The sequence below is a fragment of the Bos mutus genome, chromosome 22 (genome assembly GCF_027580195.1).
Source record: "Bos mutus isolate GX-2022 chromosome 22, NWIPB_WYAK_1.1, whole genome shotgun sequence".
In the NCBI taxonomy this organism is placed as follows: domain Eukaryota; kingdom Metazoa; phylum Chordata; class Mammalia; order Artiodactyla; family Bovidae; genus Bos; species Bos mutus.
Window position 1 is genome coordinate 59,723,153 of NC_091638.1, and position 12,334 is coordinate 59,735,486.

Consider the following 12,334-nt stretch of genomic DNA (forward strand, 5'->3'; position numbering starts at 1 on the left):
TGTCCTTTCTTCTACAGATGCACTGACGGAGTGTCACGTTGGTGAATCTCTGTGGGCCGACTTCGGGCCTGGGTAACTCCTGCTTGCTCGCAGTGCGTGACTCTCTCCACATTGCTGTGTGCAGTCTGCCAGTTTTCATTGAGAACTTTGGCTCCGTATTCACTCAGGGATAGTGGCCTGCAGTTTTCTTGCAATGTCTGTGCAGTTTTGGTGTCAGGGAAATACTGGCCTCATCAGAAGAGCTGGAAACGCTCCTTCCTCTCCTGTATCCTGTGAGTCTGTGACGCACTGGTGCCGTGAGCGCGGATCTTTCTGAATTGTAACCTTGGCCTCCTCAGCCTGTGCTGGAGGTGGACAACAGAGGCTGTGAGTCTGTCTGTTACCCGGGTGAGTCCCAGGACTCCAGGCAAGAACTGTGAAGAGTCTGGGACTCTGCTAGCGAGCTTGCTGCAGCTCCATGGATACCGGCAGATGGCCCGAAACTCCCGGGTCTGGAGGAAGGACCCAGTGCACCCGCATTTTAAAGCTGCCAGTAACTTGAGCCCCAAGCCCCACGGCAGTGCGGAGAGTGCCACCCGAACAGTCAGTGGGCTGCACTGCAGGAGGGGAGCCCCAAGTGCAGCCACTGGGAGCTTTTATAATGGCCCGTAAGCGTGACTGACGGCCCTTGCAGTGTTTAACTCTGTCTCCTGGCCCCCAGCTATGCTTCTTTTTAAAGTATTTTATTTCTATGTGTTTGTTTGCCTGCGCTGGGCCTTAGCTGTGTGTGGCACGCAGCATCATCAGTCTCCATTGCAGCCTGCAGGGTCTAGTTCCCTGACAAGGGGTGGAACCTGGCCCCCCTTGCAGCCTGCAGGGTCTAGTTCCCTGACAAGGGGTGGAACCTGGCCCCCCTGCACTGGGCGCTCAGAGTCTTCGCCACCCAGGGAAGCCCCACTTCCTACTCCTACTTGGCTTGGACGCCTGTTTTTAGTGAAGCAAAACCTAACGAAACGGAATGGGGGAGACAGATTTTGGGAGACACAGTGTGTCTCACGTCTGAAAACGCGCCCCCTACTTGGCGATTCGGCAGGTATGGCGGTGCGGGGAGAAGGTGATTCCCGTAGGCGTTTGAAAGCATTGGCCTCCCTTTCTTCTGGCTTCTGGCGTCCTGTTTCCTAAGGGTGGCTCCTCTGATTCCCGACCCTTTCTACGAGACGAGCCCTTTCTCTCCGGGACTCTCGGGACCCTCCTGTGTCCCCGGCATCCCGCGCTTCACTTCATGTCCGTTTCCTCCCACTCTGCTGGGATGGCTGTTTCCTTTCATCGGGGGACTTCAGCTCCAGGAAACTCTCCTCATTTACTGCAGGGGTGTTTCATCCAGCCATTGTCTCTATTTCTTTTCTCTCTCTTTTTTTTTTCTTTACTAAAATGCCTATTATTGAAATATTGGACATTGCAGACATACCCTGCCTTCCCCTCATTTCCTCTCCAGGTGCTGAGATGTCCCTTCCACCCTGCACCCCAGGTTCTCTGCCGTAGATTTCTCTCCTATCGTGCTCGTAACCTCCAGGAGCCCTCTGGCACCGACGCACGCTCTCTCTTCTCTCCAAGGACGCGTCTCCTCCTGGCATAGCCTGTTTGCTCCAGCCTGTTTCTTCGTTTCTGTGTTTTGATTTCTCTCTGTTATGTACACGCTTTCCGCAGAGGTCTGATGATTCCCAGCTGTTTGCTATCTGTAACAGAGGGACACCACGGAAGCCTTTTCTGTGCGGTTCCTTAGCGGGTGAGTTGCTTTCCCTTTCCGGGGACGGGGGTTGCTGGTCAATCCCCAGGGGAGAATCATCCAGTCTCCTGACTAGAAGGTACAGCCCACGTCTGGGAGCCAGAGAAGGAAGAAAGCTGATGCTCTCGAGGTTCGGGATGTAGCTGTTCTCTTAAGTTCCCTGTTTTTATCACTGATCACCTCCCCCACCCCGCCCCGTCCTCGGCTTCTGTCTTTGTTGGGGTGAGGGAGGGCATGGCGGGGGTCTCCTTCCTGCCTCTGTCCCCATGTGGTCAGCGTCAGCCCACTCCCCTCCCGCAGTCGCGTGTCCGCTCCCGGGCTCTGTGGTTTCTGCTTCCTTTTCCTGTTGCCAGGTGAGCGCTGAGCTCCTGTGTCTGGGCAGCTACTCATCCACCCACGTAAGTGCTTCCAACTCTGTGTTGCCATTGTCCCCTGTCCCCTTCTCTCTGTCTGACTGTGTTCATCCCACGTACTGTCCTTTTCAGGGAGTGTGGGAGAAAACAGAGGTGTCCCACCCACCATTTTAACCAAAACCCTATCACTGTATTTATGATGTGCTCTGGTGTCCATCGAGCTGAGCTCAGTTGCTCAGGCACGTCCGCCCCTCGCGACCCCGTAGACTGCGGCCGCCGCGCTTCCCTGTCCGTGTCTCCTGCAATGGCAGGCGGGTTGTGTACCACGGAGCCACCAAAGAAGCCAGAGAAATTTCTTGACTGTGGTTTTCTGAGTAAATACATGGGACGCGCAGGCTTGTGCTGAGTAAGAAGAGAATATTCAGTGCCTGTGTTCAGGTCCTGAGATCCCTATTTCATCACGAGCACCCCTGTGACAACTCAGTCATCCAGTCCCGGACAGTCTACTGTCTTCCAAGCAAATAATTAAAATGGACTTTGAGAGCTTGCCTGGTAAACCCATCCCCCCTCTGGCTAGAAGCACTATGGACCCATTACTGCTCCAGGAGAAGAGGTTGGCTCAGGCAGTCTTGAAGACAGGATGTCAGCTCTCTAACTCAATATGATACAAAGGAAGGTAAGACAAGGAACGAGATGAAGCAGTGTATCTTCTGGGTCCTTAGACACTGATTACCGGCCACTGCTCCGGAGGTCCCGAGCCTGCCCTGCGTCTTGCCTTCTGCTCCAGAGAGAGCCCACAGCCAGAGGACAGAGGGCAGGGGCTCTGTGGTTTGTTCTTCCTTTTCCTGTTGCCCGGTTGGTGCTGAGCTCCGTCACTGCTGAGGGGAGCCCTAGAGGTGGGGGTGGGGGGAGGTCGGGCACGTGGGCTCTCTCCTGCCCCCCCCAGGCCTCCCCACACTCGTGGCTCCAGCGAGGACCCTGACAAGATCTCCTTGTCCTGCCAGGGTTCTCGCTACTGTGACAGGAACCGCCTTTATGTGAGCGTCTGATGGTTAATATAAAAGATATTTTGTTGTTCAGCCGGTAAGTCTTGTCTGACTCTGCGACCCCATGGAGTGCAGCACACTAGGCTTCCCTGTCCATCACCATCTCCCAGAGTTTGCTCAAACTCATGTCTGTTGAGTCGGTGATGCCATCCAACCATCTCGTCCTCTGTCGTCCCCTTCTCCTCTTGCCCTCAATCTTTCCCAGCATCAGGGTCTTTTCCAATGAGTCAGCTCTTCGCATCAGGTGGCCAAAGTATAATAATAAAAGCTATTAGAACCATTAAAAATACATTTTGGAAAATTCTGTGAAGAACAAATAGAGAGAGGAAATTGGAAGCTTCTTGTTATGGGGCCTTTCACGCATAAAAAACTAGTAAGCATGTGCTTTTGGCGGACTTGGTTAGAGTTCCGTGCTCTCACCACCAGGGGCCCAGGTTTGATCCCTGGTTGGGGAACTAAGATCCCACAGCCCACGTGGCCAAGACAAAAGCAAAAAAGTCATAAGTAAAGCCCTGTAGCCATTGTCCAGCTGTAAAAATGACCCGCACACCACCAGTGTTGTAAAATCTATTCTTGCCATTCCCAGCACCCAGTCCCCATTCAATTAAAAAAAAACATCTGCTAGGGTAGATTAACACACATTTCAGAGAGCATATCATTTTCATCTATAAAACCTTCATCTATAAAACCATCTATAAAACAGTCTCACTCGTTCATAACGTTTTTCCTTTTTCTTCCTCTCTTATGAAAAGCTACAGCGAAAAAAGTGAAACCCTTAGTGCCCTGGTTGTGTCCAACTCTCTGCGAACCCCCGGACTATGTCCCACCAGGCTTCTCTGTTCATGGGATTTCCCAGGCAAGAATACTGGAGTGCGTTGCCATGCCTTCCTCCTGGGGACCAAAGTTGGGTCTCCCGCATCGCGGGCAGATTCTTTACTGTCTGAACCACCAGGGAAGCCCCTACCACACCGTTATCATCACGACCTAACAAAACTACCAGTTCTTTATGGTATTAATACTCCAGTCCATCTAACACTCCAGTCCACATTCAAATGCCCCAGATTATCTGAAAAAAATATCTTTCTGCAGAAGGCTTGTTTGAATCAAGAGCCTAATAAGGCACACTCATGTCAGGCTCACGGATCTCCAAAGCCTCTTAGTTGCTAATGGAAATTTTAACTTAAACATATTTATGCGCTTTCAGCACGAGGGCAGGCGTGCCACGGGCTCGGCTTTCTTCAGGGGCTCTGCCATTTTTATCTGGCGTGCGTCCAAAGTTGGGAGTGCTCCCGAGGCATGTTTTTCCTAGACCTGTCCTGGCCTCGAGCATCCATTAGGGAGGTTAGAGTGGGACTTCTCGTCATTTTTACTGTAAGTGCTTTCCACCTTAGTTACCAGGGCAACTAATCAAACTCTGGAGACAGCCGCTTATTAGATTTATGCATATTTAAGATTCTCCCTGTTGCATTAAAGGTTATAAATCCATACCGCAGATTGCAACAACGGAAACAGTGAGATTTATGGAGACCGAGTCTGGTGATGAATGCATGGGTTAGGTATTATCTTAGAAGTGCTTTCAAGCAATCTGTCTCGAGTGGCTGCGGTGCAAGAGTAAGACTTTCCTTCAGGGACAGGCATCGCTGGCACCAGCACTTCCGCTTACTCCTGTTCCGTGGGCTCCTCGTGTGTTTAAGCTCTACAGTCAGGCATCAGTCCTCCTCCCCTCGTGTTCAACTCCTTCTCATTTCGGGGCCGCCGTGTGCCAGGCACGTTACAGACCCGACCCCACCCACCGAGGAGGGGGCAGCCCCCACCCCGAGGGTGGAAGGCCTAAGGTCAGAGGTCACCGACTTTGAGTCAGTCTCCTGAGAGGGTCACAGGCAGGAAGGCCGGGGGTCTCCACACGGGGGAAACAGGCTGCAAGTGTCAGACACTTTTTCTCTTTTTCTCTCTCTCTAAAGCGGCAGGAGCAAAGGAACTACAAGGGTTACGATTTTTCCCTTCTTGATACAAATTTACAAAGGTTTCTCTTAAAATTCTGTGTCGTCATGACAACACCTGGCTCCACATGCACTGTTCTTGAGCCTTGAGCTGAGCAATGCAGTTTCCTTATGGAAATGTTCGTCTTAAGCCGTGTCAAGGTACCTATGCATTTACCCCAGACTCTGCCTGCAAGTCGGTTCCGCCCAAGACTCAGAACCCACTCGACCAACCAGGATGTTTCAGTCATGCATTGTGCTCCTAATCTGTGCTAATGAAACTGTATATTTGCTTAGAAGTCTGCCTTAAAGATTTCACGCCGATCATTTGGTGGCCCAGGAAGACTCACCTGGTGCCAAGGTTATCTCGGTGCGTGTTGCGGGTGAGGGGCCTGGTGCCAGTCTCTGAGTTTGAGACACTCCCTTTCTCTAATTAGCGTTCACTTTCATGCATTGGAGAAGGAAATGGCAGCCCACTCCAGTGTTCTTGCCTGGAGAATCCCAGGGACCGGGGAGCCTGGTGGGCTGCCGTCTCTGGGGTCGCACAGAGTCGGACACGACTGAAGCGACTTAGCAGCAGCAGCAGCAGCAGCTATATAACATCCAGCTAAGACTAGCAGCGGGGCACTCTTTCTGCCCTCTTCTGATGTCTGTGTCAGAAGCTTTCTCTATCTCTATTATACTGTAATAAAACTTTAATACACAAAAGCTCTGAGCGATCAACCCGCGTCACTGGCCCCGGATTGAATTCCTTTCCTCCCGCGGCCAAGAATCCCGCCGTCTTTGGCCGCTCAGCAGCAGCCTTTCAGCCCACCCCCGTCTTGGGATTGTCTGTAGGGTCGGTTAAGGGCAGTGCCGCGGCATTTCCAGCCCCGTGGGTACCTGCTCCGTGGAAGCCCCCGCAGACATAGAGCTTCCCATCCACGGCGCCCGCGCTGCTGGAGTTGGAGCGCAGCGCGAGCAGGGGCACGGGCATCGGGGGCCCCTCTCTCCAGAAGTCCCCGTCTGGGTTGTAGATCTCCACCGCGTCCAGGCACTTCCGGACCTGGCCCTTGTCCCGGCCGACGCAGCCGATCCCACCTGCGGAGCGGACACAGGACAGAGTGACCTGGGTGGGGCGTCCCCGTGGGCATGCCCCCTGCCTGCGTGGCCCGCACCCCAGGCTCATAGCCTGGGCGTTCTCATTCACTGGCACTTCTCCCGGAGTGCTTTCTTTCTTTTTTAAAATTAATTATTTTAATGGAAGGATAATTGCTTTGCAGAATTTTGCTGTTTTCTGTCAAACCTCAACCTGAATCAGCCATAGATCTACACACGTCCCCTCCCTGTTGAGCCTCCCTCCCATCCCACCCCCCCAGGTTGATACAGAGCCCCTGTTGGGATTCCCTGGGACATACAGCAAATTCCCGTTGGCTCTCTAGTTTACATATGGTGATGGAAGTCTCCACGTTACTCTCTCCATACATCTATCCTGAGATGCTTGCTAAGCAGTGGTGAGGCCCGCTGTGCACACCGCCAAGCCCAACCCCGTTGACCCCTGGTGCCTGTTGGTCTGTGCTCACGCGCGGGGCAGGTGCACACTGGCTCTCAGGGACCCTCCCTTGAGAGGAAGACTTTGCCGTCTGAGTGTGAGGGTGGCCCAGTTCCGACATCTACCGTCCTGTGGTCGTTAGGATTCCAGGGACCTGGCTGTCGAGCAAACATCCTTTCCCCTCCCCCTGGTCGCCAGTACGTTTCTCCCTCTCCTCCTGTTTTTGTTTTATTTCTGGCAGCACCGACTCCTAGCTTGTGGGATCTTACCTCCCTGATGAGGGATCGAAACTACCCGGTGCAATGCAAGGGCAGAGTCCTGACCACCGGGTCCCCCTCCCTCTCTTCTCAAGGGGCAGGAATCTTCCCCCCTCAGGGCAGGGCCAGCCTTTGGTAAATTTTAGCTTTAGGGTTCAAAGGGAGGCCCCAAACCCGAATGCCCACTGTGTCTTCCGTTTTCGGCAACACGGTGCATTCAACAGGTGCTGTCTGCAGCGCGCTCGGGATGAGCTGGGAAAGGACTGAGGCGTATTTCCTGCCGTTAGGAAGCTAAGGGCTGGAAAGCCACACGGACAAATAAACAGAGAGCAGGCATCATGACAGGCACCTCACAGGAGACACGGTTACACTCGGAAGTCCAGAGGCTGCAACAAGCTAACAGAAACACCATGTACATAACTATGGCTCTAAGTCCCACCCTCCAGCGGGGCAGTGATGGCACAAGGATTTCCAAGCCACCGTAATAAGAAACAGGAGCTTGCCCCACAAGGAGAGGCTGTAAACGTCAGGCTGTCTCTGCCTGTCTGAAGTGCAGCTCCCGGGAAGCAGGTGAGGTCCCTGGAGGGGAAGGCAGTCCTCTCATCGGTGACCTCACTGCACACAGACCCCATCGGACGACCTGCTCTGCATGGCCCATCAGAGTCGGGACGGTGCCAGCCTCCGCTACCCCGGAGGGTCCCGGAAGGGTCGCGGCGGTGGGGGCACTTGGCTCTGGTGTCTACAGCAACACCGAGACCAGCGTCGAGACCTCTCGGCTCTCACAGCCTCTGCCCAGAGCGTCGTGCCACTTAGAGACTAATCCCAGGACGCCTGGTGGCGTCTCTTCTGCCATTTAACCCCGTGCCCGCCCATGTGCGGCCAGCGGCCCTCGCCTCAATGTGTGGCCGGCGGCCCTCCCCGCCGTGTGCGGCCCTCCCGCCCACCACCGTGCGGTTTTCAGTCTTCCTTCCTTCGCTGTCGCTCAGTCGCTCAGTCGTGTCCAACTCTCTGCGACCCCATGGACTGCAACACACCAGGCCTCCCTGTCCTTCACCATCTCCTGACGTTTGCTCAAACTCATGTCCATCAAGTCAGTGATGCCATCCAACCATCTCATCCTCTGTCACCCCCTTCTCCTCCCGCCTTCAATCTTGCCCACCATTGGGGTCTTTTCCAATGAGTCAGCTCTTTGCATCAGGCGGCCAAAGGATTGGAGCTTCCGTATCAGTCCTTCCAATGACTATTCAGGGTTGATTTCCTTTAGGATGGACTTGTTGGATCTCCTTGCAGTCCAAGGGACTCTCAAGAGTCTTCTCCAGCACCACAGTGTGAAAACACCAATTCTTCGGCGCTCAGCCTTCCTCAGGGTCCAGCTCTCACGTCCGTACTCATGTTACAGTGCGTGTCGCTCGGCCCTGAGTGAATGCGAGAGGACTGATGGGAATGGCTTGTTCTCACCCGGGTTGGGCCCACCCAGAGTAGAAGCGATGGAGGAGAGTGCGGGAGGAAGCCTTTTCTTCCCCCATTTTGCTGATGGAGTCTGGCCCGTTTCCTGTCTCAGGACACATCCAGGGGTGAAGGCTGTAAGCACAGGAAGCTCTTAGCGCTTTCTCTCTTCTCCGCCTGGATAAATAATTTAGCCCATTACTGTGCCAAGTCTGAGTGACTGCACTTCCAAGGAGGGGCCACGCGAGCCTCAGTCAGCTGCGCTCTCTGACGCTCACAGACCCACTTTCCCCCTGGCGCTGGGGTGGCCAGAAGCTGCTTCGTGCAACAGATCAGGGAGTCTCTGTCCGAGGGGCAGGACGGCTTTAAGGAAGAGGCTTTGTCCGTAGCCGCTGACCCTGGCAACCACCCGTCAGGTAAGAACGAGACTGCTTAGCTCCCGCTCCCTGAGATAGGGAGAGCGGTTGCCGGGCTGGTTTCTGTTGTTAATACGAGTGCTTGTGATGATCGGTCAGTGGAGGCGAGCAGAGGGCATGCGAGTCGCTGGTCATCAGGCCGGCACAGCCGGCAGCCAGCGCCCTGGATGAGATCAGAAGTTCACATAAAGCCCGTCAGGGAAGCTCTCCCAGCATAATGTACAAGAAGCAGGGGGCTTGTGCTGGAGGTTGCTGGGATAATTGGAGTGCTTGTCACTTCCGTCTCCATGTGGCTAAGTGCCTTTAATGGTGCCGTTCAGCCCTTCACGTAGCTGTGCCTGCTGCTTGGCTGGCAGAGCTCACAGGCTCCACTCGCGCGACACGGGCTTTGCCTTTGCTTATGACCGTCGGCCCCCGAACGCACCCCGTCTCCCCTGGATGTGATTCCACCACCAAGCACATTCTCGGTGGCCCTCTAGTCCCAGCGACTTACTGAGCTTAACCTGAAAGTGGAGGCTGATTATATAAACCATCCCACGAAAGCATGTCTTTATTAATAAGTCAGCGCCGGCACTAAGAGAGAAGGCTTTTGATCCTGCAATGGGATCAGAGCATCTTTAGAATTTCAATGAGCCGCCCCGGATCTCTCACTTCTGTGCCACCAGAGCCCGACTTGCCTGTATTCAGAAACAGGCGCACGGAAGTTCTCTTCACAAGCCCTACGTCAGTGGACCTCCGGGGCAAAATACAAACCGTAGTTTTCTTGGGGTGGGAGGGGGTAGATTACAGAAGAGGGTGCCTCTCTCTCCTCTTTTATTTCTACCAAGATGAAGATCTGCTCTTTGTGTGTTTGGTCATCATGGTCTTTCCCTGTTCGGAGATGAAATGTGTCCCCGCACAGAGTCTTGGCCAGGTGTTGGGGACGGCAGGGCGTGGTCCTTCCCTGACGTCCGCTAGGACCTGCTGTCCACCGGGCCTTGGCTGCAGTGCGGGGGTTGCTCCTGTGTCCCTCCCCCGCAGGCTGCCATCAGGAGCTTATTCTGCCCTGCTCTGGGCTGGACCCCAAAGGAAGGGTGATTCTGGAGCACTTCTGACAAGCTCCCAGAGTTGCTTCCATGGCTCAACAAGCTCTTTTTTTTTTCGTTTAAAAGAAATATTTATTTGGTTGTTGTAGGTCTCAGTTGCAGCATGTGAGACCATGTTCCCTGATCAAGCACTGAACCCATGTCTCCTGCATTGGGAGCTAGGAGCCTTAGCCCCTGGACTTCCAGGGAAGTCCCTTAGCAAGCTTTAATAAATATATTCACTGCTGCCGGCTCCCATGGGCCTTGGAAAAAACCTGTGGGCTTTTGAAAACAGAAGATGAAAGTGGAGGTGTTGGTTGCTCAGTCGTGTCTGACTCTTTGCGACCGTAGCCCGCCAGGCTGCTCTGTCCATGGGAGTCTCCAGGCAGGAATCCTGGAGTGGGCTGCCACGCCCTCTTCCAGGGCATCTTCCCCACCCAGGAACCGAACCCAGGTCACCCCCATGGCAGACAGATTGTTTACTGTCTGAGCCACCAGGACAGCTTTGGGCAATATAATTTCTCTAAGTCTCAAATGTCTCATCTGTAAGTTTTGGATAATAATTTCAGTTTCGTAAAGCGTTGCAAAGATTAACTTACACATGAAGGAGGAGAGTGGTGAGGAGGAGCAGAAGTGTGTTGCAAACCCAAGTATCACCTCTAGGACAGGAGTTTGATTTCTTCCCACACACCCGCGACAGCAAGCGGCCGGCATGCAGCAGGTCCAAGGGGATGACCATCCCTCCTCCATGTTCCAGGACGCTGTGTTAGAAAGCCGGTGTTCACGGGAGCCACTGAGGTCTTTGGTTTGCTTGCTCTCAACTTAATTATCTGCGTGTCTGTAATTAAGGGCTTGCTGACTGAAGGGGCGAATGTCTTAAACGCTTCCTTCGAGGTTGGATGGAGGTGATCAGAGGCTGAAGGGCTGAGCGATAAGCTGAGCCTCCGGGCAGGGAGACGGGTTCCCTGACAGCGCATCAGGTCGAGCGTTTCGGGGGTGGGAACTGTCAGGTGCCCCACAGGAGGCAGGCGGGAGGGTCCTGTTTTGGGGGGTGCGTCCGGGAGTGAGGCCGCCTCGGGTCGGGGGGGAGGGGCTGCTCTGACTCACATGTGGGTGCAGTCTCTTCCTGACAATATAATGCCCGGGCGGCGTCATTCTCACTCAGGCTGCCTGCTCTCTTTTTTTATTCATATTTATTTATGTATGGCTGTGCTGGGTCTTCATTGCTGTGCATGGGTTTTTCTCTAGTTGTGTCCATGGGCTTCTCATCGTGGTGGCATCTCTCGGTGCAGGGCACAGGCTCTAGGGCGTGCGGGCTTCAATAGCTGTGGCCCGTTGGCTTAGTTGCCCCGTGGTTTTTGGCATCTTCCCGGGTCAGGAATCAAACCCGTGTCCCCTGTGCCGCATTGGCATACAGATTCGTTCCCTGGTGGCCACTGAGCCACCAGGGAAGAGCTCTGCTTTTCTTCTGCTCTCATTTAGGAGTTCCAGATGTGAAGCCTGAACCCCAGAAGACACAACTTCACTTCTTGTCCCTTGTTAGTTAACTCAGGGCTCTAATGGGTATTTTCAGAAAAGAAAAAAAGCCCTTCAGCACACGGTGAAAGGCAGGGCCACCTGCCTGCACAAACTCCCCGGCCACGCCCAGGAGTGTCCGGCTCACCACCCGGGCAGCGTTGCTCTCTGTGCGGCGCCCTGCTCACCCTCTGACCCTGCCCGTCCATCAGCAGCCTGCTTGCTCTTCCAAACAGATGATCGGGCAAAATCGAATAAAAGAGCTGAAAGACCAAGTTCCACTGGTTAGTGCTCGACTCTGCTTGACTTTGGAGGGAAATTCGAGTGTGTGAAGTGTCTGACAGTTACCAAGTGGGAATGCAGACAGTTGACAGGAGTTCTGGCTCCAAGTCCCGGGCACCAAAGAAGCTGCAGCCTTATCTGTGGCTGATTCTGGACAACCGCTGGGCTTCCCTCCGGCCCAGTCCTGGGTGTCTGTGGGACTCAGCGTGCCTTGCCCCTCTGCTCTTCCAGACACTGACCCATCTCTGCATCGTTTCTGCCCTGACCGTCCTCCCCAGCTCGTCCTGCAGGTCCCAGCAGGTCCAGGAGCTGAGCCCGCAGGGGGGTGAAGGGAATGCCTGCCAAGGTCAGAACCTCGGAACTGGCCTCCCGGCACCTCGCCACCCTCAGGCCGGAGCCCCCAGACGTCTCGGGTCTGTCCGTCTCCCGGAGGTGTGCCTGGCTTTCAGCCATCCCTCTGCCCACTCCTCCCCTCCCTGCCTGTCTCCCTGGCCGCCCTGTTTGCGGCACCCTGTGCTCCAGGCTGGCTCAGCCTGGGCCCCGAACAGTGAGGTAGTTCCCCTCTAGGCCTCTGTGGAGGCTGGTCTCTGCCTGGACGGGTCTCTCCTCCCCAGGAGGACAAATCCCTACTTCAAGGCTCAGCTCAGCCATCACCCCGAAGAAAGGCATTGTGTCTCTGC

General features: G+C 54.5%; 1 protein-coding gene across 3 annotated transcripts in view; it reads right to left on the reverse strand.

Annotated features, from left to right (window-relative positions):
* Positions 1–12,334, reverse strand: part of KBTBD12 (kelch repeat and BTB domain containing 12) — a 51,711-nt gene that overhangs the window by 6,954 nt on the left and 32,423 nt on the right. For 2 of the 3 annotated variants that reach the window (XM_070360222.1, XM_070360223.1), the window contains exon 5: positions 6,026–6,223. The exons of the other annotated variant lie outside the window; for it this stretch is intronic. In XM_070360222.1, coding sequence (XP_070216323.1) covers positions 6,026–6,223 — 198 coding nt within the window. The remainder of the gene's footprint in view (positions 1–6,025; positions 6,224–12,334) is intronic. 3 annotated transcript variants of the gene reach the window in all.